Source organism: Nanorana parkeri, unplaced genomic scaffold (genome assembly GCF_000935625.1).
Source record: "Nanorana parkeri isolate BGI_ZX_2015 unplaced genomic scaffold, ASM93562v1 scaffold505, whole genome shotgun sequence".
Taxonomy (NCBI): domain Eukaryota; kingdom Metazoa; phylum Chordata; class Amphibia; order Anura; family Dicroglossidae; genus Nanorana; species Nanorana parkeri.
In genome coordinates this window covers 698,104-726,042 of record NW_017306773.1, presented here as the reverse complement: position 1 = coordinate 726,042, position 27,939 = coordinate 698,104, and the positions used below count along the sequence as shown (strand labels likewise).

Genomic DNA, 27,939 nt, shown 5'->3' with positions numbered 1-27,939 from the left:
TACTAATTTGTATTGAGATTGTAGTCCATCAGAGGAGTGAGCTTGGAGCGGTGGCTACTTTACAACAAACACAGGGACCATGTGGAACAAAAGTAGCCACCCTCCAGAAGGAAGGACAGTGTCAGCACCAATTCAGAGATGACTACAGCCGAGTGATACACAGATAAGGTTCAGTTTTGATAACAGGTAAGGTACTGGAATGCATTTTTAATACTTAACTCCCAAGTTTAGTGTCACATTAATTATTTTATCTGGGTTTGAGAGTTGTAAAGTAGTGGGTCAGTGTAAAAGCCAAGGAAGTAGCATTTGCAGATTGGGCCCAGTATAGACTCCCGGCCATACTTCCCTCATGGCAGGGTTACTTAAAAAGAGTAGCAGCAATATTCAAGCACAAAATCGTAAAAAAAAAAAGACTAAAAGCACTTTGGTTTGTTATGGTCAGATGTATACAATTTATAGCGTAACAAACTAACATTCTAAGAGACTGCAACTCCTCAGAGTTTTTCAAAAGGAAGCCAGACAGACTAGAAAGCCATTATAAACTTCTGGCAAAGTAAATAATGAGATTATACGGATGTGCTTCCTCTATAGACATTTTATCATTTACCTCAAACAACCAAAAAATCGCCCATTAAAGCACTAAAATCACATCCATACAAAGCAGGATATTCAAATCTGAACATTATGCCTTGTTGAAATCACAGCCTGCGGTCACTGGATGGAGAATTATTACTTTAAAATGATGAAGTAAGAGCGCAGGGGCTGCCGCTGGTGACCTCTGTCTGAGTGTTAGCTGTCTGAGTTGCACAAACCAGGAACAAGCACACAGCAAGTTAAAGTATATCTAATCCCAAAACTAGGGATGCACCGATACAAAGTACCGTACTCGGTACAAGTACCGATACTTTTCCAGCTCCAAGACTAGACTAGAGAAAATCTCAAAAGTTAGAAGGCAGCTGTCATTTGTAAGGAGCACATGGAGCTCCTGGGATTTGTAAATCTCTGTTTTATTGTATGATATTGTTTCTATAAATATATATACTAGGGACTCACCGATACCAGTTTTCCAAGTACAAGTATTGATACTTACCCAAGTACTCACAGATACAAGTACGGATACATTTTTGTTTATTGTCATGTGACAGCTTTTGTAAAACAATACAGACTAATGATTTCAGGACAGTGGTGGAGCGCCAGAGCCAGGTCCCAGCTGCAACCTCTGCAACCCTGGTAGTTCTTGTGAAAAATGCCAAGTATCGGCACTGGTATCTGAACATCCCTAACCAAAACCAAAACCAAAAATGGGATATATTGTAGCTTACTAGTCCTTTGATGTGGTGTCTGCATTAGTAGTCTTTTTTTCAGGCTCCATTATTTTCACCTGGTGATCCTGCCAGGAACACTTTCTGTCCTAGGGTGACAACATTCACCCACCGTACTGTTTCTCGGAGCAGCGTTGTCATGTTAGAGCAAGGAGCTTTCTTATCATGTGTTTTAAACTCTGAATTTCCTGTCCAGTAGAAGATCACAAGGGATGGGGGGGGGGGGGGGGGGGGGGAATGGAGTGTCTTGCCTTGCTGTGTCTGTGTGTTTGTTCAGCTTATTAGCTAGCAAACACAAAAGGTGACTACTTAGGACCCTACAAGGGAAAGGAGTTACCCTAAAACAGGACATCAGGGCCAGTGTTCAGGGGGACCAGCTGATTCTGCGGGAAACTAAAAAACTTTTAAACATCAAGGAGCAGCATCCATTGTAAGTGATTTCATCAGCATTTAAAATAGCTTAAACACATTTTGACTTTAATATCACTTTAAGCAAATTTTTTTACTAAATAACCACCTAATTGGTACAGGTTTCTGATATATAATAGAGCAACCTTTCTCAATCAGGGTGCCGTAGGACAATGGGGTGCCTTCTGGCTTCCTGAGGGGTGACTTGAAATTTTGTGATGGTAGGACTCTAACATGACGGGAACCTCTGAGGTAAAAGGAGGGATTCTGATATGAAAGGGGGGCTCTCATGTGAGAGGGGAGCTCCTGATGTGAAGACGTGAAGATGGGCTCCTAATGTATAGGGGTTTTCTAATGTGAAGGGGGCTTCTAATGACTCTGATGTGAAAGGGGAAGCTTTGATGTGAAGGGGTTCTTGATTTGAATGAAGGACTTCAATGCAAAGGATGGAACCCCGCTTTTTCATGTGTTTTTTGTGTGGGGTCCCCCCTTACATTACCCCTTAGACTGGGGTTCCTCAAGATTTTGCATACTTTTTAAGGGTGCATGACTGAAAAAAAAGGAAGGGTTGAGAAACGCTGCATTAGAAAACCCAGACAAGCATCTGACTAGTCATTGTGGTTGGCTGCACTTCATTTTATAGTTGTGTTTGTATATGAACAACATAGGATGTCTATGAGGAGGGTCCATTCACAATCCTGCACTGTTAAAAAAAACACATTGCATTAGGGTGACCCATTCATCTAAATAGGCTGTCTAATGCACCAAAACAGGTACATGTACTATTTTCTGTAATGCAGTACACTACAATACACCGTACAGCATTAGTGTGCAGTTCGGTGTTCTGTAATGCAGATCCATTTGCAAAGTGCGTTGGAGAGGCATTCAGAATTAACGGCACCATATCAAACCAACGTGCGTAACCCATGTCACCATGCATTGCAGTTATGTACATGTTACTGCAGCATGATGGTGTGAATGTATCCTGAAGGTTTGCAGTCATCCTGGTCACGCTATATCTCGTAGTGAGAAGTTAAAAATCAGCCATCGCGCGGCTTATTCACACCTCCATTTATGTAACAGCTGAAATTTACATGCTACTTACATTCCCTTCTGCCCTTTCTGTATACCTCCAGCACTCATTGGAGGGACAGACAGGGGAGGGGGCGGGCACAGCACAGCGCTAGAGGCAGAGCCAGCTGTCAATCAGATAGCAGGGTGGATCCCCACAATATTGTCGGGATCCATGTCAGCTGCAGCGCGGCTCTGTGATGTCATGATGGTTGTATGTGCTTGGGCAAAAATTTTAAGAAATACTTTGCTGGGCAATGTAAAATTGGTTCATCTGGATTGTTGAAGAAAAGTTTGAGCGTTTAATACTACATTAATGGAAGTTAAATCTCATTCAGGAAGCCTATGTATGATATTGTCGTAGAAATATCAGTTGTGATCAGCAGCCTGTAATTATTGTGAGTCTGAGATTTTTGGGGCCAGGAGACACAATCTGGACACACACTGAAACCACAGGCATTGACACCAATGTTATAATGGTACTCGAAGTTTGACATGAATGCCTAAAGCAGGGGTAGGCAACCTCAGCACTCCGGCTGTTGTGGAACTACAAGTCCCACAAGGCATTGCATGACTAACAGCTATTGATATGACTCCAAGCGCCAGGCGCATGATGGGAATTGTATCTTCACCATAGCTGGAGTGCCAAGGTTGCCTATCCCTGGCCTAAAGTTTTGGAAATGCTCGTCCAACACACACCACACTGAAGAAGATTTTCAGGCTCTCATGACTTATGAGTGATTAGTAACAAAAAAAATAAAAAATACAAAGTGGATATCCACATTACAAGACATCTGCCAAAATGATTTTCACAGAGCGGCTATGGAAACTAGCGCACATGTTTGGCCAGTATTAAAAGAAAAACAATGTTGCCAAAAAGGAAAGTAAGAAGACACAAGACAACTCTTACGAGATATAATGATCCTGTGGGTGTGATTTATTAGCTGGAGGACTAACACTTGTTCAGTCGTTACACACTTTCCACCACTTCAGCATTGCCGGAGATATTTTATTGCAGGGAATTTGTTGGTGGGAACAATTATCAGTTCCATCCACAGATTTTACAAAGACACTTTGTAATCATAGCCAATTAAAAGACGTGGGGGACGGCACTGAACACGGATGTATACAAAATAGTAAACACAAATATAAAGCAGAAAAACAAGCAAAGGAAATTTAGGGGGAAAGTCGTAGGAAGGTTTTTGGTTAGTGTGGTATTTTGGTGTTAGGAAACAACTTTTGTTCCATTGTTAAAGTGACAATAAAATCAGGAAATGTATCTTATTTGTGTATCACTCGGCTGTAGATCCTCAAATCATCTCTGAACTCATGCTGAAACTGTCCTTCCTTCTGGAAGGGGGCTACTTGTTATTTATGGTTCCTATGAGTGTGTTGTAAAGCAGCCACCGCAGGGGTGCACAATTCCTATCGCCCAACGCCAGGGACATGAAGCTCCCGCCCCCGGGCAAGTATTTTTTTTTTCTAGGCCCTGTGTTATAGTAAAAAAACAATAAAATAAATAAAAAATTACAACCAATCCCTTCACCCCCACCCTCTGCATGAAAATGGGCATTGTGTGTGTGTGCGTGCTGCCCCCATTCCACTGTGTGCCATATTGTGATAGTTGGGCAGCAGCGCTCTGTAACAGGCACAATGTGCATTAAAGGGTAAGTTCACTTTCCCAAGTCATTTGGGAAAATGGAATTACCCACTCAAATCTGGCCCCCTCCACCCCTCCACTTACATTTCGGTAGGGATGCACCAATACCAGTATCGGTGCCAATACCAAGCATTTGGCTGAGTACTGGTACTCACCCAAATGCTCCGATACTTACCTCAGATACCAGAACTTCCGGTCAGAGGGAGATCTCCCTCTGATCAGCAGTGCCGAGGAACCATAGAGCCAGCTTCCTTTCTAATGAGGAAAGCCGGCCACCAGGTTAAGACCCACCTCCCCGCTTCATGATTGGCTAGGAAGCCAGCTTCACTCGTTGCTAGGCAGCCTGGCTTACTAACCAATCAGGAAGCCGAGCAGCCTCAGGAAGTAAAGGCGGTGTTCTTTCAATAGAACACTGGCTTCCTAGGCAATCAGGAAGCTGGACGGCGGGTCATGATCCATTGCCCGGAGTCCTGATAATCTGGGCACATGGCACCAGTATTCGTTATCGGCGAGAAGGGGGAAAAAATTAAAATATCGGTATTCGTACTCAATACCAAAAATCCTGTATCTGTACATCCTACCTTTCGGTGAATGGTCCTTCCCCTCTGCCAAAACGGGCGTACTATCCGTACCCCATACTGCCGTCCAAAGCAGCCCTCCACTAGGGATTTTGAATTTAGCTTGCACTCATAGGTCAGCGCAGTCACCTGTCTATGCTGACCAATGAGAAGTGCTTCTTCATGCGGTTAAATACGGTTTCAGTTACAATTATCTTTTGTATAAAAACAAGTAGATTGTCATGAAGGACAAGTAGATGGGGCCCCCACTTAGGTCCTTGGACAAGGAGTTTGTTAAAGAAATGTCCACACCCCTGCACCACTCCAATCTCGCTCCTATGTTGGACTACAATCTCATGTTTAGTTTACTCATTTGTACTGAGATTGTAGTCCAACACAGGAGTGAGCTTGAAGCAGCGTCTACTTTACAGCACACACAGGAACCATGAGGAACATGGGACCCCCGCCAGATGTAAACAGAGGAAGAGGGAAGACTTGGTACAGGAGGATCATGTGACCACGGCTTTAGGTAAGTAAAATGGCCACCAAGTTGTTTTATCTTGCTCCAGCGATTAGTATTCCGGAGATGGGCTTTAAAGGGCACCAATATACATATACCATTCCGTGTGCACCTTACTGTAAAGCTGGTGACAAATTGATGAGTGCGTTTGTCATCTGTTTTGCTTGACTGTTTTGGTGCAGTGATTCATGGGGGGGTCTCAGCTGCTATTGGGATGTGCGGGATCCCTTGTGCGTCTGTGTTTTTAAGGGGGATTGGGCTTCCTCCTGACACACCCACACCCAATTTTATCTTCTGCCCCATGTGCTCCAAGATGGAGGCTCTGATAGTCTAGAGTTAGGACCGCACTATAAGAGGTGCCTTGGCGCGGCTGTGCGGCTTTCACATTTTCTGCAGAAGACGTGTATCCAAACCTCTGTTTTTAACCTTAGTGCGAGACAAGTTTTTTTATATGCTAGCTTGTGAGTGTGCCAGGAAAACGTTTTGCTAGTGCACATTTTGTATGCGCGTTTTAACGCACGTACATGACACCCGTTTTGATAGGCAGCTCAGAAACCATTGTGTGCAATGGAAGAACGCGTGTATAAACGCGCAAGATATCTCATGAAAAATGTGCAAAATGCTTCTGTTGCACATTTTTTGGCATTTCCAATGAAGTCTATGGGGAGGAAAAGCGCTTTTAACTGGCAAAAGAAGTTCCCGTATCTTTTCAGGCATCTGGCGTTTTCCTGCTCAGGTGTGAACCATGGCCATTGAAAATCATGGGTTTCTTGTGTTGGGCAGTTAAAAGCACTTTTCGAACTGCTCAAAAACTTCTACGTGTGAACCAGGGCTTAGAATTTCTTTCGATTGAGAAACATTTTCCATCATGCTCCTTCAAATTTTTAGTTCTAACTGTGGTCAAATTCAGTCATTGATTTTACCCCACCAACAATTAGAAAATCGAAAAAAAATGTTCCAAAAACAAATTCCATTCGTTCGAAATTCTAACCGTTGTTGTGTTCGGGGAAGTTGGCACAAATGGTGAGCGCTCAAAGACCCGTCTCGAAGCCACTTTAACATAAAACAGAAAAGTATTTTATTTCTTTCATAACAGAAACACAGCTATCTTGAGTGATAACACAAGGTCCGCTTCTATTTCAGCAAACAGAATGTATTACATAATCTCACCGACTCCAGGTTGTCACACATACTCCATGTGTTCCAGTCCCTGGACATTAGGGTTTTTCTTAACAGAGCCACAGTCCACAGCCTTGCCCAACACTGGTTAGCATCTCTCAATAGCTGTCACACCTCTCGCTTGACTCTTGCACACATCCCTTGTGTGTCACAGGCTCTCCCATGTGCCTCCAACACATACACAGCCACCTGGCTGCCCTCTGACTTCTGGATGGAGTTCTCCTGACTCCTGAACACCGTCTGTTTCTCTTTCCCAGCTGGAGCTCAGAACATTAGCCAGCACCCTTTCCATAAGGGCTGTGCACAGATGTGCAAACATTAGGTGCTGGCCACTACTAAACGATGGATCCCAGAAATGGAGATTTCATCCTTCCCAATTCTCGTAGAAATCTCCCAGTTCCAGGATCCCATGCCAAATCCAGAAATCCTGGGAAGAGCCGCTAGTCAGCTCCTTCCCAGTACAAGAACTTGCGTCCTGGAACCACTCAGGGCCTCTGGCTGAGAGTCCTGGGTGACTACAACACCCAGTTCTACCATGGGATTGGCACACAATACCACACCGTGTATACCCTACTTACGAGAAGATCTCCCTCACATTATAGAGATTTCTTCTCTCTTCTTGTGTCTACAGGACATGAAGTGAAGGGGAACCTCCAAAAACAACCCAACGGCTTCCTTACTCTATGCAGAAAAAAATAATTTTGATCTTTCCATATATTTTACATTTTTGACATTACACTAAATCATTATAACCAGTAGTGTAAAAGTTCAATGACTAAGGCTTTTGTGGCTCAAAATGACTAAGCAAATCTGTCTCATACAAAAAAAAAAATATTCTGTTCTATTGATGGTGCCAGAACAAAAACAGCATCTATTGCCAAATAAAACCACCGTCTGAAGCTTGTTTCACATTGGCGGAACAATGCAGCATGTGCGTACAAGTTTGTTTTCCTCTCTCTGAAATCATGGTTTCAATTTACTTTATTGCTACAGAAAAGCAAGGATACAATAAGTATCACATACTCAAGAGGTGCTGACTCCAGTGGTTACAAGGACATGGCAATGACAGTGAAGAGAGATTACGGGGCAGAGACAATGAAGTTCAAAGCTGGTCTGAATCTTTAGACAGGTCACAAAGATCTATGAACGGCACGCATTGTCCTGCCTAGAACTGGCTTGCTTTGTCTTTTTAATTCACTACTAGCAGATAAACTAAAGAAGGATTCTAAAGTGAGTCAGTTCATTCTACGAGCCCGCAGGAAGTTTTATAGCAGGATTCTAATGCTAATTTAAAAAGGAAAACTATGAGGCGAGTGATTTCCACTCATCCTCATATAGTTAGAGCCGACCTGTGACAAGGAGGCTGTCACAGGTCGGCTCTATAGATCGGGAAGTGAGCAGAAACATACACCGATCTGCTCACTTCCCAATGATCTCCATGGAGAGAGTGGTGACTGTCAGTCACTGCCCCCGCAGGGATTTTCCCCCTCCCCGCTCCGATCCTCCAGCGCTGAGTGGAGGAGCGAACGGGGGAGTGGGCGGGCACAGCTGGCTCTGCCTCTAGATAGGCAGAGCCAGCTGTCACTCACACAACTGGGTAGATCTAGCCCATGATATACTGAGCTTTGGGTCACGGGAGGAGGTTAGTATATGTCCTCCCGTGACCCTTAAGAGAATTATGGGGAAAACACTTACCCCTTAGGTCTCTTTTAAAGCCTATTTCCAGGGAAACAAAAACTTCCCTTGAATGGGGCTGTCCCTGGACTGCAAGGGTTAAATGTCTGTTGAGGTCTAGGCTAGCTGGTTAAACCAGTTTAATTTCAACAGACAAGCAAGTAAATGGAAGAGGGAGAGACCTGTGCAAAACATGAAGAGCCTGACACTGCCGCACCACTGACAAAGAGGGATTGTCATGTCACACATGCATTGTTATACGCCTTTAAATATTATTTGCTTTAATATGTCTGGTATTTGTCTGCACCCCTATCCATATTTCAGTTTTACTCTGTGTAGATAGCTCCACCCTTCTTTATCATGTTCCAGTCTGCATCTCAGCCACATGTCCTTTGCTGAGTGGATCACATTATGATCTTTCCACCTATACTATGTTCGCTGTTGTAAAGATCTGTACAGTTTAGATTAAACTTCTCAACGTTGTTCAAGGTGTCATAAGGATTGATTCAACTGCCAACTCTACTACGAGTTACTGCCATCTCACCACAACTGTAAGTTACAGAGATCACGCTTTCAATACTTAGACTAGGCATTTAATTGCATTTAATACAAATACAAAGCATCCCTGTTAGTATGTCAGACCATTTAAAGGGCATCAATGAAAAGAATATCCTTTTTGCGCCGAGAACCTTGAACTACTGCACTAGAGGGTAGAGTTAGCTTGGTTAAGAACGACATTGTTCCTCTCCAACAGTGCCTGAATATTGCTAAAACTAAATTAGACAGTTATGAATACAGAGTGGAGGATTTGGAGAACAGACTGCAATGAAATAAGGTCGGCATGGTTGGTGAATCCGAGCACAGTGGCCCTGTGAGGTGTCCAACAATGTATTGGGAAGAGCTAGTGCCACCAGTGGAAAATCTTGCTGGCAGCCAGTAGGAGGAACCAAACTAACAGAACTGTAGTAACCGGGTTAAAGTTACAAATAGTGACCTGAAGCATGAATATACTTACAAAACAGGCTCCACCCACCCTCTTCGCTGGACTCCAGGACCCTGATGAAGAGATTCCCCACCTATGGCATAGCCATGAGACCTGAGCTAGTGATTTTACTGGCATGAGTTCATGTGAAAAGTCGACTAGAGAGAGCACTTCACTGCAGAGGTAGGCAACCTTGGAACTCCAGATGTGCTGAAACGACAAATCCCATCATACCTCTGCCTCAGAGTTATGCCTGTGGCTGTCAGAGTCTTACAATGCCTCATGGGACTTGTAGTTTTACAACAGCTGGAGTGCCGAGATTGCTGACCCCTGCTCTACTGTGTATTACCTAGCTGACTCTTCACAGGAATACCTGGAAAAATCATGGGACAATAGGACAATTGCCAATTCTTTAGGCGAAATTCTCAGGGCAAATAAAATCATAACCCTTGCAGTGGGGCAACCCCCGCTCTGCAAGGGTTGAGTGCTCGTTTTATCTAGGGAGCTAAAATAACAGGGGGAAAAATGATACTGATCTAAAGAAGATTAGATCAAAGAACAGTTATAAAAAGGGTCGGAGTGTCTGCTGTGGTATAAAAATATAAATCTTTATTAAACATGTTTTAAACACAGGTCATCGATATCAACCATCAAAAACCATCACCTGAAACCCCTATTAAAAAATGATTGTACAACCATGGTTTCACTCGCTTCATGCACACACTAAAGGACGAACTGATCAGTTTCAAGTATAAGCCGGTGGAGCCTTTGATGTCAGATATTTAAAGGAGAAGTATGAGGCGAGTGCTTTTCACTCATCCTCATAGTTCTAGCCGACCTGTGACAATGAGACTGTCACAGGTCGGCTCAGTAGATCGGGAGGTGAGCGAACACATATTGCGTTCGCTCACCTCTCGATCCTGTCACGGCTCTCTGCCGTGACAGGGGGAGGGGCTGGATTCCCCTCTCCCTGCTCCGATCTGCCAGCGCTGACTGGCGGAATGGACGGGGGCGGGGGCTGGGTCTAGCTGGCTCTGCCTCTAGATAGGCAGAGCCAGCTGTCACTCACGCAGCTGGGCGGTTCCCGTCATCTAAGTCGGGATCCGCTCCGCCTGCGGCGTCTCAGTATACCGTGAGCTGTAGCTCGCGGTATACTGAGCTTAGGGTAACGGGAGGACGCTAGTTTGTGTCCTCCCGTTACCCCAAGGAGAACTATGGGGAAAAACACTGACCCCATAGTTCTCCTTTAACTGACAATGTTTGTTATGCGCTCAAAAGACATTGTTGCGATCATTTCTAGAATGAACACAAAGTGATTTTCATGATTTAATTGCATCTTGCATTGCTAGTAAAGTTCCCTTAATTGCTTGTATACCTAGTGGGGTTATAAATACCAAGATGAAACAATCAACAGTGTGGTGACAAAGGACTCCTTCTGTAGTCCTGCAAGTGGTGGGTTTCACATAGGAGGTGTTTTTAATAATCCATGTAAGAAGTGGATGCTGTATATCAATCAAGTTATTCACCTGGGATTATAACACAGTCTCGTAAGTTCCGAGAAGGGTGTTTAAACCTCTTCGTGATTAAAAAGGTACAAGGTTCACACTTTGAGATCTTCAGAACTGTGGCAAATGGCGCCACTAAACAAGAGTACTCACTGTTTTGGTCTAGAGCTCTAGATTGCACAGTACCAAAAAATTGGGTAATAATAAATGTTTTATCATTTAATATAGGGGAAACTGTTTTTTTTTTTAAATTTCGGTAATTTTTCCTTAATATAGTAAAAAAATAAAACCCCCAGTGGTGAATAAATACCACCAAAAGAAAGCTCTATCTGTCCCCAAAAAAGGGTATAAAATTCATTTCAGTACAGCGCTGCATGACGGAATAAATGTCAGTTAAAGTACCGCAGCGCTGAATACTGAAAAATGGCCTGGATGGGAAGGGGGTTTAACACCGCGGATGTCAACTGGTTAAAGTCATAAGATCGATATTTATGATGTGATACAGGATTACAGAGTTGTATCTAACTGGGGATATACCCCACCCACAGCTGCTCCAAATGTATTTTCAGCAGGAGTGTTCACACATTGGATCGTTTATATTTATCAATTTATAAGAATTAGTGATTAATACATTGTTTCTCTCAAATCAGGTCAGAGATATAAATAGATCTATCTATGGGTTATCAAATGGATTAAAATAACAGAGATATACTCACCTGAACCACGCTCCCAGACCGCCCCCCCCCCCCAGCCTGTCTCCTCCTCCACTACGGCGGTTTAAGTGTCTGCGAGTGAGGACACAAAAGGGAGATTCCATCACTGGAGCGGAGGTGGAGACCGATCTAGGAGCCAGCCAGAATCATGGTTCGGGTGAGTATAAAATATTAACCCTCTGTTGAATATTAATCTCTGTTATTTTAGCTTCCTAGACAAAACGAGCATTTCATCCTTGCAGTGCAGGGAAATCCCCCCTACAAGGGTTAATATTTTATTTGCCCGGAGTTGTTCTCTAAAGCTGCTATTATACAGCAATCAGTGCGTTATAAAATAGTGTCCTGCTTTTCCATTTAATTGTTCAAATAAAGAGCAAAAGGTCAGACTCTCCTGCGGGTAACATTAGGCTGCCCCAAAATGATAACTTAAATCAATGTGAAATCCATAACATGACAGCAGACAGATCAATAGAATAAAGTTTCCCAATCACACAACCTGAAAACGAAATACACAGAAAATATCATCTGTCCTGCTGCTAAAGAAATCCAAAGAGCGAAAATCTTTTCTAAAGGGTTATAGCACCACCTTGTGGTACAAGTGATAAACAACACATCTTACCTATACATTTAAAGTGACACTAAACTCAGGTGGTAAATCTTAAAAATACATTCAGGTACCTTAACCATTAACATAAATGGATCTGATTTGTGTATCACTCGGCTGTAGAGCCTCAAATCTTCTCTGAATTCATGTTGACACTGTCCTTCCTTCTGGAGGGTGGCTACTGTTGTTCCCCATGGTCCCTGTGTGTGTCGTAAAGTAACCACCGCTCCAAGCTCACTTGTGTGATGGACTACAATCTCAGTACAAATTAATAAACTAAACGTGAGATTGTAGTCCATCATGGCAGCGAGCTTGAAAGCGGTTCCTACTTTAAAACACACACAGGGACCATAGGGAACAAAAGTAGCCACCCTCCAGAAGGAAGGACAGTGTCAGCACCAATTCAGAGATCTACAGCCAAGCGATACACAAATAAGATACATTTTTCTTAATAGCAAGGGTACTTGAATGTATTTTTAAGATTTAACTCCCAAGTTTAGTGTCACTTTAAACCTTAACGGGGGTGAAAATAAAAGAAAAAATCCATTAGACTGCACGTAATACAAGACTGAACATTCAGATTCTGTTACTAAGTTTGTTTAAAGCTAAGGCCACCTAGTATTAAAAAAATCACTGTTGAGCAAAACATACCATGAAAAAGAATGGCAGGATTTGCGCAGATATCACAAGGGGTATAAAAGATATCAGAAAGTATCCACTCGGGATATACAACACGAGGACTGTTCTCTCTGTACCCCTTTACAACCCCCATGTTATAAGGAAACAAATGAGAATACAAAAATGGAATCGGACTTCTTTTACAAGTGCAGAATTCAGATCTGGAAGACGTTTGCTGGAGGAGGCTTTAGACTTACGCTGCATGGTAAAAAAAAAAAAGTCACCACCTGGATTTCGGGCAGTGTTATGATCTCGGGTTGCTTTGGTTGGTCAGGTCTAGATTCAGCAATGCTATGTCCCCAGAAAATTAGGTCAGCTGCCCACCTGAATATACTGAATGATCAGGCTTTTCCATCAATGGATTTTTCTTCCCTGATGGCACATTGGACATATTCCAAGATGACAATGCCGGGATACATCAGGTTCAGATTGTGAAAGTGGTTCAGGGAGCATGAGACATTATTGTCACACATGGATTGGACACTACAGAGTCCACACCTTAACCCCATTGAGAATCTTTGGTATGTTCTGGAGAAGACTTTACACAGAGGTCCGACTCTCCCATCATCACTACAATATCTTGGTGACAAATGAATGCAACTCTGGATGGAAATAAATGTTGTGACATTGCATAAGCTTATAAAAACAATGCCACAGTGAATGGGTGCCGTAATCAAAGCTAAAGGCGGTCCAACAAAACATTAGAGTGTGTGACTTTTTATATGACCAGTGTATTTTTATACTCGCCCCCAAGCAATAATTTACCAGGCACTGTAGGCAAGGGCCTGTAGGAAAGCCCCTGTGCATGTCCTTTAAAATAAAGCCACCAGGGGCAGCTTCTTTACTCTGTTCTCACTACATATGCTTAAATCCGGTAACATTGACTCAAGTCCCTAACTAAGTCACTTTTCAGGACATGTTCTACGTGGGCTACACAATACAAAAGTTGGATATTTGTCCTATCCAGTCAATATCACATCAAATAGTGACCACTTTTCCAGAACAATACATATAAACAAGGTTCAACAATAGTTTCTTTATCGAACAAATAGATGGGAATGACTACCAATACTTGAAGACAATCAGAGGTGTCCAACCCTTCTTACACCCAACCTGTCCCACCGGTAAGCGTGCATTTTGTTTTCCCTCTAATTGGCCATACCTCAATTTCCCAAAGCATTGCCCAACAGAATGACGGTTATATCGTATGATCTGGAGGCCCGAAAATTGGATGTAGGACCGCATTGGGAACCCTAACTCACACATTGACCACATCTGGACCACATGATGATAAACTGCCCTTTTAATGCACATTTTTACATTTTAAAATAGGAAATAATATACAAATAAAAAAAACTGAAACAGATTTCAATAAACTAGAGTAAGAGAAAGAGAAAATTTAAAATCAGTGTTGTCGCCCAATTGTTGTGACCCAAAATAGTAGACATTCTGCCTATCCCAAAATCCAACACTCCAATAGCCATAATGGCTGGTGGCAGGAGGGATGGCCTTCAGGGTGCAGAAACTTTCTTTTGAGTGCCAGAGAGAAAGAAACTAACCCGTGATCTAGGCTTCCGTCACTAAGCCAAAACATGGGACAGAACTTAACTGGTTGCTATTGAGAACATAGACATGCAATATACAAAGAATTTACCGTGAACATTCACCAAAATGCCACAAAAAGTAGATTTCTGCTAGTCATACCTGCCATTCAGTGCCAATAAGGCTCCTTCATCTTTCAGGTGTTTACTTTTTGTGATATTATCCTCCAGGAGAATTCCTTTCTTACGTTTCACATAGTGGAGCCAGTCCACGTCATCATTCTCGATGATACGGTCTTCTTCAGCTGACTCCTTTTCAAAGTTCTGTGAGGTCTCCTTCGATACCTTCTCACCAATCTTTCTCTTCCAGCCAAAGGAAGCCATACTATGGAGAAGACAGATTATTTTATATGTACATATAACATATTGAGATATTACTGATTGCCATACATCAATGGTGAGAATATATACAGAAGGCATAGGTCAATGTAATGTACAAGTCTTTGCTCTTTGGAAGGGGACCTACCAGTCAGATCATGGTAGGCTCTCCCCAACTCTTAGTCATAGTTTCATTGCGACCTAACCAACCAAGCCAGTGATATCACCACCACAACAGCAAGAGGGATAACTTTTTCTAAGCACCGCCTTATCACATCACTGTGGCTACTTCACACCAACTGCTTGACTAGCAGGCTACCCCTGAAAGAAGTATTAAACTCTCAAACCTTTTTCAATACTTAATCCAGATCAAATATACTCTGCCTGGCCAAAAAAAGTCACCACCTGGATTTCGGGCAGTGCTATGATCTGGGCTTGCTTCAGTTGGTCAGGTCTAGGTTCAGCAATGTTATGTCCCCGAAAAATTAGGTCAGCTGCCCACCTGAATATACTGATTTTTTTCTATCAATTGTTTTTTTTTTCTTCCCTGATGGCACGGACATATTCCAAGATGAGCCTGATGAAACCTGGCATTGAGAAAGAGTGGTTCAGGGAACATGAGACATCATTTCAAACACAAAGTCCAGACCTTAGCCCCATTGAGACTCTTTGGGATGTGCTGGGGAAGACTTTACGCAGAGGTCCGATTCTCCCATCACCACTACAAGATTTTGGTGAAAAATGAATACAACTCAGGATGGAAACAAATGTTGTGACATTACATAAGATTATCAGAAGCATTACAGGATGCTGTAATCAGAACTAAAGGCAGTCCAACAAAATATTAAAGTGCGTGACCTTTTTTTGGCCAGGCATAGTATACCCAAGCATTTTTGCTCAAGCACTTACAGTCATCATGTTTCTGACAGCTCCACCTCTTTCAGCTCAGCTTCCCTGAACATCTTGTCCAGTACAAGATTACAAGGGGCAGAGCAGTCTGTGAAGCCGCCCATCTACTAGCTTGGATAGGAGAGCAGAGAACAGGGCAGTGCTTTTCATTGCTGCGTCCGTGTATTAGTAGAGACACACGAAGCTTACTAGCATGCACAAGCAAGGGAAAGGAGTCACCCTGAGGGCCCATTCACACCACAACCAGATCATCTCCAGACCAGACCAGATTGTTTCCGTACCCAAAATGCATCCCAAAAGTACCCCATGCCATTTTTGGCCCCTGTTCACACCAGCGCAGTCCGTTTGAGACCAGACCAGAAAAATACTGCAGGTGTCATTTTGTCTGGTCTGGAATGCACTGGAATGCATAAACAATGATTACAAGCACACTGGAACGCACCTGTAAGATCATTTTAAGCTTTAAAAAAAAATTCCAATCACGGCAAAATCGTGGTAAAAACATGGCAAAACGCAATGCACTGCGTTCCAGATCTGGTCCGGAAAATGGTATGAACCTGCCCTAAGGGCCCAGTCATACCATAAAGAGTGCGTTCCAGTGCTTTCAGCTTCTGGAATGCACTGGAAAGCAACCCGGCCGGCTCACTTTGTTTTGGGGCAAAAGGGTTTGCCTGCATTCTGGTCCAGTGCGATCGGCAAAATATAGCACATGCAGCATCCATTGTAAGTGAATTAATCAGCATTTGAAATAGCTCAAAAAATGTGACTTTAATATCACCTGTGTCCATGTGTGAGGGCTTAGGAAAGTTTTTACAGAAGAAGCAATAACGTGTCTTTATCTGTTCCTAAAGCAAGAGCTGTTCTTTTCTATGCCAGCAAATCAAATCCTCCTTTTAGGGCCGGTTCACGCCACAAAGTCTGCGATCCAGAGCGTTCGTCCTCTGTAACGCACTGGGAATGCAAGCCGGCCAGCTCCCTGCGTTCAGGGGTGGGAGGGGGCATGCGGTGCATTGAAGTCAATGGCACTGCAGCAACACCCCCAGCCCGCAGTCCGATCGCCCGCACCCGGAACGCAGGCACTATTTTTGCAGATTGCACTGGACCCGAACGATGGCACTAAAAGGGCGATCGCACTGCAGGTGTGGGGTGTGGCTGCGGTGCCATTGAATTTTTTACAGTGCCGGGGAAAATGAAAGGCCAGATCTGCACAATGGTGAGCAAGAAAAGGTTATGGCATCAATCTCATAAGTCAGCTTGTTGTATATGAACCAAACATTTACTTTTAATAAAAGTGATCAAATTGAAAATATTACTAAAGTGCTAGCACCTCAAATTAAAAAGGAACGTGACAGGCTGGAAATACTGGGAGCGGCCACTGGTGATTGGGGGGTTTTTTTATTCATTAAATTTTTATTGAGAAATATATTATTTGTACGCAAAAGGAGAAAAGAAAAAGTAAACAAAAAAATTAAATTACTAACATTCCATTGCCAAATCAATACTTATCAACACTTTAAATCCATTTTGTAATACAATTCAAAACATTAGTAAAGAAAGAAAAAAAAAAATATATTGATGCTTTGGGGAGTCACTGACATGTGCATTTTAGGTGTCAGGAAAGGTTCCCTTTACAGAGCCTCTGACATTGGACTATTAACCACTTGCAGTCCAGCCATCGTAATTCAAAGGCCGGAAAGCTCACTCCTGACGGTGGGTGGGCATTTATAAACGTCCTTTCCCACTCCCATTTGCGGACAAGTGGGAGTGGGAACGTTTAAATAGCCAGCGATGGTAGTTACATACAAGCATTCGGGCCGCCCAATTGCTTGTATGGTCCCAGGGAGTATGCATCCCCCCTTCTGCCACTGCTGCCAGCTCAGCTGTCCCCAATGCAGACCCGGGACCAGCATGACGGCTCTCTGTACCTTGATTGAAGGGAGATCAGCACACTTCCAGTGGCTGACCTCCCCTGCGATCACTGAAAGCAGAAGTGATGTGTATTACATCACTTCCGGTTTCAAGCTGTAATTTCTGCGGTAGCCAGAGCAGAACTGTGCTTCCTCAGCTTCATTAGGGGTCCCTAGGTGACATTAGGGGTTTTAGTACAACCCTGATGTCTCCATAAAGAGGGCCGGTCACTGTATCTGTGCTATCACATAGGGGGCTTGTTAGCCCCTTACGTGATAGCAATAAAGTTAAGCGTTAAAAAAATTAAAATGAAAGTCACATCTAAAAAAAAAAAAAAAAATGTAAAAACACAAACAAAATTTTAAACTCTCCCGCCCCATGTAGAGGCACACATAGATGCAAGAACACACATTGAGTGCGCCTACGTGCGAAAACGATGATTGCGCCACGCACCCTACATATCATTGCAATAGAAGGGCCAAGGCTTACATCTGACTATGGCATAAGTAGAGGTTTCTATAAAGAGGGTTGCTGGGATCCAGAGACCTGTGGATGCACATTAATGGAACCAAAAGTAGAATTTTCCCTTAGATTAGTGAATAATGTTAAAAATCACTTTGCAAAGAATACCCAATCACGTGCAAGGAAAACAGCAGGAATTCATGTACATGACTAGAAAATGGAAATAAGCAGAGGTTCATTCACTAAGCTAAGGGAAATTCCCCAGCAATGTGAGCAGCCTATTTGGCTTTAGTAAGCCAACCCCATGAATTCTTCTGATGGACTACTATTGGTAAGAGTTCCTATTTCTCTTCCTAAAAATCACTTAGCCCTCGTTCACACCTGAACGTTTTGTAGCGCGTTCTACTCTCGACGAACGCTCTACAAAACGCTCAAAAATATAAATCCCATTGTATTCAATGGTCTCGTTCCCCCCTTGGCGTATTTCCGCCCGTCCCTAACACGCTACAAAACGGCCCACGCCTGAAAAGGTACATGTACTACTTTGGGCCGTTTTGTTGCGCGTTTCCATTGGGATACAGCCAAGCAGCCTTCGGAAACGCGCGACTTTTTTACCGCGAATCGCGGTAAAATAACGCGCGACAGACGCGCATATGCAATACGCCTAGGTGTGAACGAGACCTTACAGGGAGTCTGCATGAATGTGTACACACACAATCTAATAAAAGAGTTTATAATTGCATAAATAACTCCAACACTCCAATGTGACTCTGGTCCAAAAAAGGAATTTATTATTTTTATGTGATACTAAATTTAAAAGATGTATAAACAATTTTTAATGCTGATGTAATCAATTACAGTGGATGCTGCTCGTTGATGTTTAACCCTTACCCTGCCACCGACGCAAGGCACACGGCGGAACAAAACTGTTCCCAAAACCCCAGGTCAGTACGCCTTATGTCGGTGGCATTTACCGTTCTGCTATAAGCTCATGGTCGACCATGAACTTATATCAGAACTGTTCTCCAGATGGTCCCCTTTAAATTAATAGCTGTCATCAGCGGCTCACAAGTTCTACCATCTGGGGGAACTTTGTTGACCTCCAATACCTTGGTATTATTGCCCTAGCCGCTGCCAAAATTGGACCTATTAAACCATTTCTCATAACTGTAGTTATGGGGTATTGTTTAATTATTCACTTAATACAGTTTTATCTTTTAGATTGTTAGAAAATATTTTTTATTTTGTGCGCTGATAATGGTTTTAGTGCTTTATCAATTGGTTTTATTTATTGGTTTAATATTAATTTGAGAAACATTTGTGCAATTATCGCAGGGCCTACAAATTTAGTACCACCATCTTTTTATTCTCCGCTTTCAGAAAATATATGGTTTGGTGTTGTTTTTTTTTCTACAAACGCTAGCAAAGCAGCAATTGCAAATCAAATCAATGGGAAAAATTGCAAAAATGGTGTGGCCAGCTGAGGTGCAAAATGTTCCAGAGGGCTTGGCAGCAAAAGGGTTAAAAGGAGAAGTATTGGGAGAGTAAAAAAATTCAGAGTTAGGACTTACCGGTAACTCTATTTCCATTAGTCTTCCAGGACAGCATCACGAGATGGAATCTCCTTCCCCACACACAGGAAACACATCACTTAATCTGTTTAAAAGCCCCTCCTCTCCTCCACTCCCTCAGTCATCACAAGAACAGAAGGCAAGCTGGAAAAAGACAAGGCACATACAGGCAATACCACCACATCACATCAATACTACAAGCATCAATGGGCGGGCAGTTGCTGTCCTGGAAGACTAATGGAAATAGAGTTACCGGTAAGTCCTATCGAATCGCGGTAAAATAACGCGCGACAGACGCGCATATGCAATACGCCTAGGTGTGAACGAGACCTTACAGGGAGTCTGCATGAATGTGTACACACACAATCTAATAAAAGAGTTTATAATTGCATAAATAACTCCAACACTCCAATGTGACTCTGGTCCAAAAAAGGAATTTATTATTTTTATGTGATACTAAATTTAAAAGATGTATAAACAATTTTTAATGCTGATGTAATCAATTACAGTGGATGCTGCTCGTTGATGTTTAACCCTTACCCTGCCACCGACGCAAGGCACACGGCGGAACAAAACTGTTCCCAAAACCCCAGGTCAGTACGCCTTATGTCGGTGGCATTTACCGTTCTGCTATAAGCTCATGGTCGACCATGAACTTATATCAGAACTGTTCTCCAGATGGTCCCCTTTAAATTAATAGCTGTCATCAGCGGCTCACAAGTTCTACCATCTGGGGGAACTTTGTTGACCTCCAATACCTTGGTATTATTGCCCTAGCCGCTGCCAAAATTGGACCTATTAAACCATTTCTCATAACTGTAGTTATGGGGTATTGTTTAATTATTCACTTAATACAGTTTTATCTTTTAGATTGTTAGAAAATATTTTTTATTTTGTGCGCTGATAATGGTTTTAGTGCTTTATCAATTGGTTTTATTTATTGGTTTAATATTAATTTGAGAAACATTTGTGCAATTATCGCAGGGCCTACAAATTTAGTACCACCATCTTTTTATTCTCCGCTTTCAGAAAATATATGGTTTGGTGTTGTTTTTTTTTCTACAAACGCTAGCAAAGCAGCAATTGCAAATCAAATCAATGGGAAAAATTGCAAAAATGGTGTGGCCAGCTGAGGTGCAAAATGTTCCAGAGGGCTTGGCAGCAAAAGGGTTAAAAGGAGAAGTATTGGGAGAGTAAAAAAATTCAGAGTTAGGACTTACCGGTAACTCTATTTCCATTAGTCTTCCAGGACAGCATCACGAGATGGAATCTCCTTCCCCACACACAGGAAACACATCACTTAATCTGTTTAAAAGCCCCTCCTCTCCTCCACTCCCTCAGTCATCACAAGAACAGAAGGCAAGCTGGAAAAAGACAAGGCACATACAGGCAATACCACCACATCACATTAATACTACAAGCATCAATGGGCGGGCAGTTGCTGTCCTGGAAGACTAATGGAAATAGAGTTACCGGTAAGTCCTAACTCTGAATTTCCCATAACGTCTTCCAGGACAGCATCACGAGAGAATAACCAAGAACTTACCAATTAGGGCGGGACCACCGCTTGTAGCACCTTCCTGCCGAATGCCTGATCTCCTGCTGTATTGAGATCTAGGCGATAATGCTTTGCGAAGGTGGAGAAACTTGACCATGTTGCCGCCTTACAAATCTGTTATGGTGTAGCACCAGCTCGTTCGGCCCAGGGCGTTGCTAAAGCTCTTGTTGAATGTGCCGTCACCAAAGACGGGGGAGGAACATCTAACACTCCATAAGCTTCCACAATGGCCTGCCTCAACCACCTAGCTAAGGAGGATCTAGAAGCTTACTTCCCTTTGGACCTACCCGAGAACAGCACAAACAGAGATTCAGATTTCCGAAATTCTTTGGAAATCTCCAAGTACTGGAGCAAACAACGTCTCACATCCAAACAGTGAAAACCTGATTCCCTGCTACCTACTGGTTTGGGACAGAATGTAGGTAGAATGATCTCCTGCACCCTGTTGCACTTTGAAGCGACCTTTGGCAGAAAAGCCGGGTCTGTCCTAAGGACAACCCGATCCTCAAAAATAGACAGGAATGGTTCCTTAATGGATAGAGCCTGGAGCTCACTCACTCTATGAGCAGAAGTAATAGCTACCAAAAACACTGTTTTCAAGGTAAGGTTTCTAAGTGAGACGTCATCCAAGGGCTCAAAGGGAGCGGCTGTGAGAACCTGCAACACCGTAGACAAATTCCACTGGGGAACCAAACGGACCACTACTGGTCTAAGCCTTTCAAGGGCCTTGAAGAACCTAGCCACAAGCTGATCCCTAGCCAGTGACACCTGAAGGAAAACGCTGAGTGCTGATACCTGAACCCTCAGGGTACTAACTGCCAGCCCCATATCAGCCCCCTGTTGTAGAAAACCCAAACGGCTGGATAAAGAAGACTTCACGGGCAGCATCACCACATGGAAGCCCCTCTCAGCGTTCTGTGACGCGCTCCCCAGCTTGACTGAGGAAACACAAAAGACTGATGGAGTGGAGGAGAGGAGGGGCTTTTAAACAGATTAAGTGACGTGTTTCCTGTGTGTGGGGGAGGAGATTCCATCTCGTGATGCTGTCCTGGAAGACGTTATGGGAAATGTACTCTTCCCAATAGTCAAAGCCCGTGTGTGACACTGCAGCCGTCACACGCCGGCTCTATAGATGGAGAACTGAGCAATCACAAACCACTGATGATTCAGCTCATGGCTTCTTCCTGCAGAGAGGTTGGGGGCGGGCACAGCTGGCTCTAGAGAGGCAGAGCCAGCTGTCAATCAGGCAGCTGGGTGGATCCAGACAACATTGTTGGGATCCTGGCTGCAGTACGCCACTGTGCTGTCAGCATATAGCGGGACAGTAGTAAATATACCAATTTGACCAAAACGTTTGGCTATAGTTCTGTTTTAAAAGTGTGAGTTTCCTGCAGAATCAGATGGTCTGCTGAGCACTGGCCCTGATATCCTGTTTTAGGGTGGCTCATTTCCCTTGCAGGGTCCTATGGAGCCACCCTTGTGTGTGCTAGTAAGATGTGTTTGTCTCCACATACACACAGACACCGCAAGGCAAGCCACTTCCATCCTCCCTTCTTCAAGATCCTAGATGGACGGCTGCTGTGGACTGCTCTGTCCCTTGTGATCTTGTACTGGAGAGAAAGTTCAGGGAAGCTGAGCTGAGAGAGTTAGAACTGTTTGGAAACTTGAAACCGTTGGAAACTGTAGGTGCTTGGGGGAAAACGTAAAGAAATACTCTCCTGGGTGATATACAATTGTACGATCTGGATTCATTACTGAAAAAAAGGTTTAAAAGTATAATACTACTTGAAGGCACACAACTAAATATTCTGTGGATGAAATACAAGAAGACAGGGCCATCTGTGAATTAACCCCATGGTTACTGCACTCAAAATGTTTCAACATCACATTTCCAAATAAATATAAAAGACAACAGTCAATAATTCTGACATGTACCTCGGCTTATATTCGGGACGGCTTATACTCGAGTATATACGGTATGTGCCAAAAAAAAATTCAGTCTATTAATATTATTTATATTGCATCAGAACAGCAGCAGAGAGTTGTAACGTTCGGATTGCACTGCAGTCTACTCAGCCAATAAATGACATCACCATCAATCCAAACGTCTTCTATTTATATTAAAAGGGTGAGAAATTTACATAAATCAAAAACTTGAGCTCTAGAGCCAAATCCTAAAAAGAGTTCCATCCGAAGCGCTTTATTTTTTGGCAAAATGTGGAAAGGGTGAGAACCTCTGTCAGCATTTGTATGAATTACACCCAGAAAGGAAGTGGGGGGAAATACGCAGGAACACAAAACACGATAGTATCCTGGCCAAGGCCAAAAACCTTCCCCACTATTAATAAAACGATAACTTTCTAGATGGAATTCGATTTTAACCACTTCAGTGCCGGCAAGTTACACCATCTTCATTCCCCGGGCCATATTTTAGTTTTCAGCACTATGCAAGTTTGGCTGAGAATGTCACGCAACACTGTAACAAAATTGATTTTATACAATTGTTTGGGCCAAATAGAGCTTTCTTTTAGTGGTATTTAATAACCACTTTCTAAAAAAAAACACGAATTACTTCATAAAAGTAAAAAAAGACCAAAAAGTTTTTTTTTAAAGCCTATTTCTCTTACGTTAGTTTATATATCATAGCAAATAAAAATGTCAGGACAGTAAGAAAATCCTAAAAATGACTCCTTTTTGGAAAGTAGACACTTCAAGGTGATCTGATTTTTTTTGACACAATTTTTGGGAAATGAAGAAACATGCTGGTATTGAGGGGGTTAAAACATGGAACTTGGTAACAGTGCACAAGACACAATAAATGTACAGGTCAAAGAAAGAGGGAGGCAGAGGTGAAAGGGTTAATGTACAGGTCACATACAGTGGGATGATGGAGATGAAGGGGTTAATGTATAGATGTGCAGGATAAGGGAGGTGAAAGGGTTAATATACAGGTCAGAGCGGAGACAGAATGGATCTATTAGACGTAACACTAACATAAGCAGGAGTGGGGGGGGGGTAAAATGATTCAAAACTTTCTTTTTTGCTGCTTCTGCTGCTTGCTTCCACTAGAAAGTAGTGAATGGATGAATCATCCATTCATTACTCACTTTACTCTCCCCTGCCTCTGCTGTAAGCGGAAGGCTTGGCAATGTAAACATTGTGCCATGTGATCGCTGTGATAATCCAATCACAGCGGTCATAGGACACAGAGCTGAACCGGCTCTGTGTCTAAAGCCACGGTTCTCCGCTGTCTAATGACAACAGGAACAGCGGCTGCAGTGGCCACGTGCACACAAACGTTCACAAGAGGACGTACCCGTACGTCCTCCCGGAAACAATGGGGCAGTGGACCAGCCGTATATACACAGTGGCCGGTCCATAGGTGGTTAGTGGTGGATTGAGTTTACATCTCATTTGTATTGTGTTTGAGCACATTTGTCTGAATTCAGTGTACAGATCGTAGAACTCTGTTGCAAACAGAGATGCAGTGCACCTGACCAATGAATGAGTAAGGGGCATAGATTATGTAGATCCGCCTTTGTCAATCTTTTACAGTATATGTAAACCCCAAATCACATTTTAGCATATTTGGCATCATTCCTCACTGTATATCTGTCAGTCACGCAGCTGGGCGGATCCTGGCACAATTGTCGGGATCCGCTTCAGCTGCGGCGTCTCAGTATACCGCGAGCTATAGCTCGCGGTATACTGAGCCTAGGGTGACGGGAGGACGCTAGTTTGTATCCTCCCGTTACCCTAAGGAGAACTATGGGGAAAAGCCTTAACCCCATAGTTCTCCTTTAAACAAATTACCAGTCTGTTGCAATTTCTCCTGGAGAACCTGCCAGTAACGGCACTTCCGGATTCAGGCTTACAACAACTCATTCCATTGCAATTAGCAGCGCCGCTTTCAGCCTTCCACATGCACTCAGACTGTTGGCTGTTGCATTTGGTATACTGTTTAAATAAATACCCTACTCAGGTTTTTTTTTTGTTACAATAGGCTGACAAAGTCGTGGTCACATTAAGGCAGAGAAAGTCTCACTCACATTCCTTGTGAAGGGCATCCCCCTGTATAGTACACCGCAACATACTAAGCGCTTTGGTGCGCTGCCTTGGTAAAAAATGATCTTGTGTGTTTTTTAATCCATTGTGGTCTGTTGGCAGCAGATTCCTGCCTTAAAGCAATGCATGTTGATGTAAAGTGAACAAGCCCTAAAAGTGTCGAAATACCTAGAACCAGTATCAGGTCTCACTGGTGGTGGCAGTAAAGGTGCCCATACACTGGCCAAATTTCGGTCGGTTTTTAATGTACCAGCTGAAATGAACAGTGTTTGGGCTGCCGGCTCCCTTTCAGGCTGCATTCCCCGATCAACTGATCAAAGGAGCCGGCTGGAAAATATTCGTACGATCAGAGCCGGCAGCCAATGAGCTCCGCACTCTGATTGGGTATTCCGACAGGTGTCGGCGGCACCTGTCAGAATACAATGCAAACAGCGGCGATTCCTCGATCGACACGCTGTTTGTGTTGATGGAGGAATTGCATCAATTTTTTCCGTTCAGCCCACGGACTAATGTGCCAGCAAGCGTGGGACCTCAGTCAGCCGCATCTTCCGGTGAGCCGTGGGCGCCTGTAAACAGGCACAGGCCGGCCTACACATCTCCTCCTTTGTCTTTCTGACACAACGCTGCCCACCTCCAGACCCCTCGTGAGATACCACACAGAACTGCTGAGAACCCGCACAGCCCACCTGAGAGCCCGCACGGCCCACCCGAGAGCCTGGAGACATCAGGGCACCCCCCGGAACAACACAGAGTATGTAGCTTCATATTATTTTGTCTTTCTGGGATTTGTATTCCTCTATAGATGGTCTCCTTACTCCCTCCCCGGACTAACTTTCTTCACTCTCTCCTTTATATTCTCCCAAAAAAAAAAATTGCCGTGCACGGCACTAGAGTGTTCAGGTTTCACTTGAACAAAAAGGTGGCATCCCCAACAGTGAGCTTGGCGCCAAATTATTCACTTTAAGGTTACTGACCAAGGCTTGTTAATACCTGTTGCCAACACATGAAACATGAGAGGGGGAATTTATCAAAACTGGAGCAGGCAAAATCTGGAGCAGCTGCCCACGGCAAATTATCCTCTTCTCTGAAGTGACACTACACTCAAGAGTTTACTTAAAAATACATTCAAGTACCTGCACTATTCACAAAAATGTATCTTATTTCTGTATCACTCAGCTGTAGATCCTCAAATCATCTCTGATTGGTGCTGACACTGTCCTTCCTTCTGGAGGGTGGCTACTTTTGTTCCCCATGGTCCCTTTGTGTGTTGTAAAGTAGTCAGCACTCCAAGCTCACTCCTGTGATGGACTACAATCTCAATACAAATTAGTAAATTAAACCTGAGATTGTAGTTCATCCTGGGAATGAGCTTGGAGCGGTGACTACTTTACACCACACACAGGGACCATGGGGAACAAAAGTAGCCACCCTCCAGAAGGAAAGACAGTGTCAGCACCAATTCAGAGATGATTTGGAGGATATACAGCCGAGTGATACACAAATAAGATCCATTTTTGTGAATAGTTACGGTCCCTGAATGCATTTTTAAGATTTAACTCCTGAGTTTAGTGTCACTTTCAGTTTGTTCAGTTAGGCTTTGAAAATAAAATATAGAAGCTGATTGGTTGTTACAGGCAACTGCTCAATATTCTGTCTGCTCCAGTTTTGATAAATTTCCCCCCTCAAAATGTTTCCATTGATGTCCAAGGGCGTCCCAACGCACTAAGACATTGAAAAAAAAACGACATGACGTATTGGGGAATGCGAACCCATGCATTTTAGCATGTCACAACCCATGCACTAAAACACACCTCCAGGATCATTTCAAACCCCCCCAACCTCTGATTGCTAGAGGAAAAAGCAAAACACTTGTTTTACTTACCTAAAGCCACAGTCATGAGACCCTCAGCTCCCGAGTCTTCTCTCTTCCTTTGTGTACTTCCTGCGGGGTCCTTCGTTGAGTGTCCATGTCACTGTCTGCTTGACATGGACGACTCCTATCGGCTGTCCAGCGGAGGAGTACTGTCAGGATCCAGAAGATAAGTCGTGTCATGCGAGGAGGCAGTAGGGAACTGGCGGTCCCGCCCACACCTGTAGCTATGGATTAACGGCCCTCCTCAAACAGCAGCGAGGGACCTGGATGGGGGAACTAGAGGGGAGTACACAGAAGTAGGAAACAAATGTTTGTGAGCTCAGGATTTGCTGCTCCCACAAAGAGGCCTGGAAGGTATCGGAGAGGTAGCCAAGTGTTTGCTATAATGCATCACTTAGGCATGAGTTACATCACTAATGCTTAAGAGGACCATCTCAGGGGGAAAAATACTCCCTGAGATCTCCTAGTTTACAGATAAGATTTTCCAGCAATGCTCTTTGATGTAACCATCCCAGGGCTCAGTCACACTAGATGCAGTGCGTTCCGTCCCGATTTTGGCCTGAACGCACTGCCTCACATTGCGGCCGGCTCACTTTTTAGTGGGGCAGGATGGGGCGTGGCGGGCCATTCAAGTGATCCTGTGCGATCAAAATGCTACAAGCACTATTTTGATTGCACCGCACAGGACCGGACCGCAGGCACAATGTGCCTTGCGATCCCGTGCGGCGGATCGCATTGCGGCCGGAGGGCGTGGCTACGGTGCCATTCACTTGAATGGCCCGCCACGCCCCTCCTACCCCC

General features: G+C 43.6%; 1 protein-coding gene across 1 annotated transcript in view; it reads right to left on the bottom strand.

The window, feature by feature from the left end:
* The window catches only part of TTC33 (tetratricopeptide repeat domain 33), a 231,383-nt gene that overhangs the window by 194,823 nt on the left and 8,621 nt on the right, over positions 1–27,939 (bottom strand). The window contains exon 2 of the mRNA XM_018561180.1: positions 14,578–14,799. Within this exon, the coding sequence (XP_018416682.1) occupies positions 14,578–14,798 (221 nt within the window). The 5' untranslated portion in view covers position 14,799. The remainder of the gene's footprint in view (positions 1–14,577; positions 14,800–27,939) is intronic.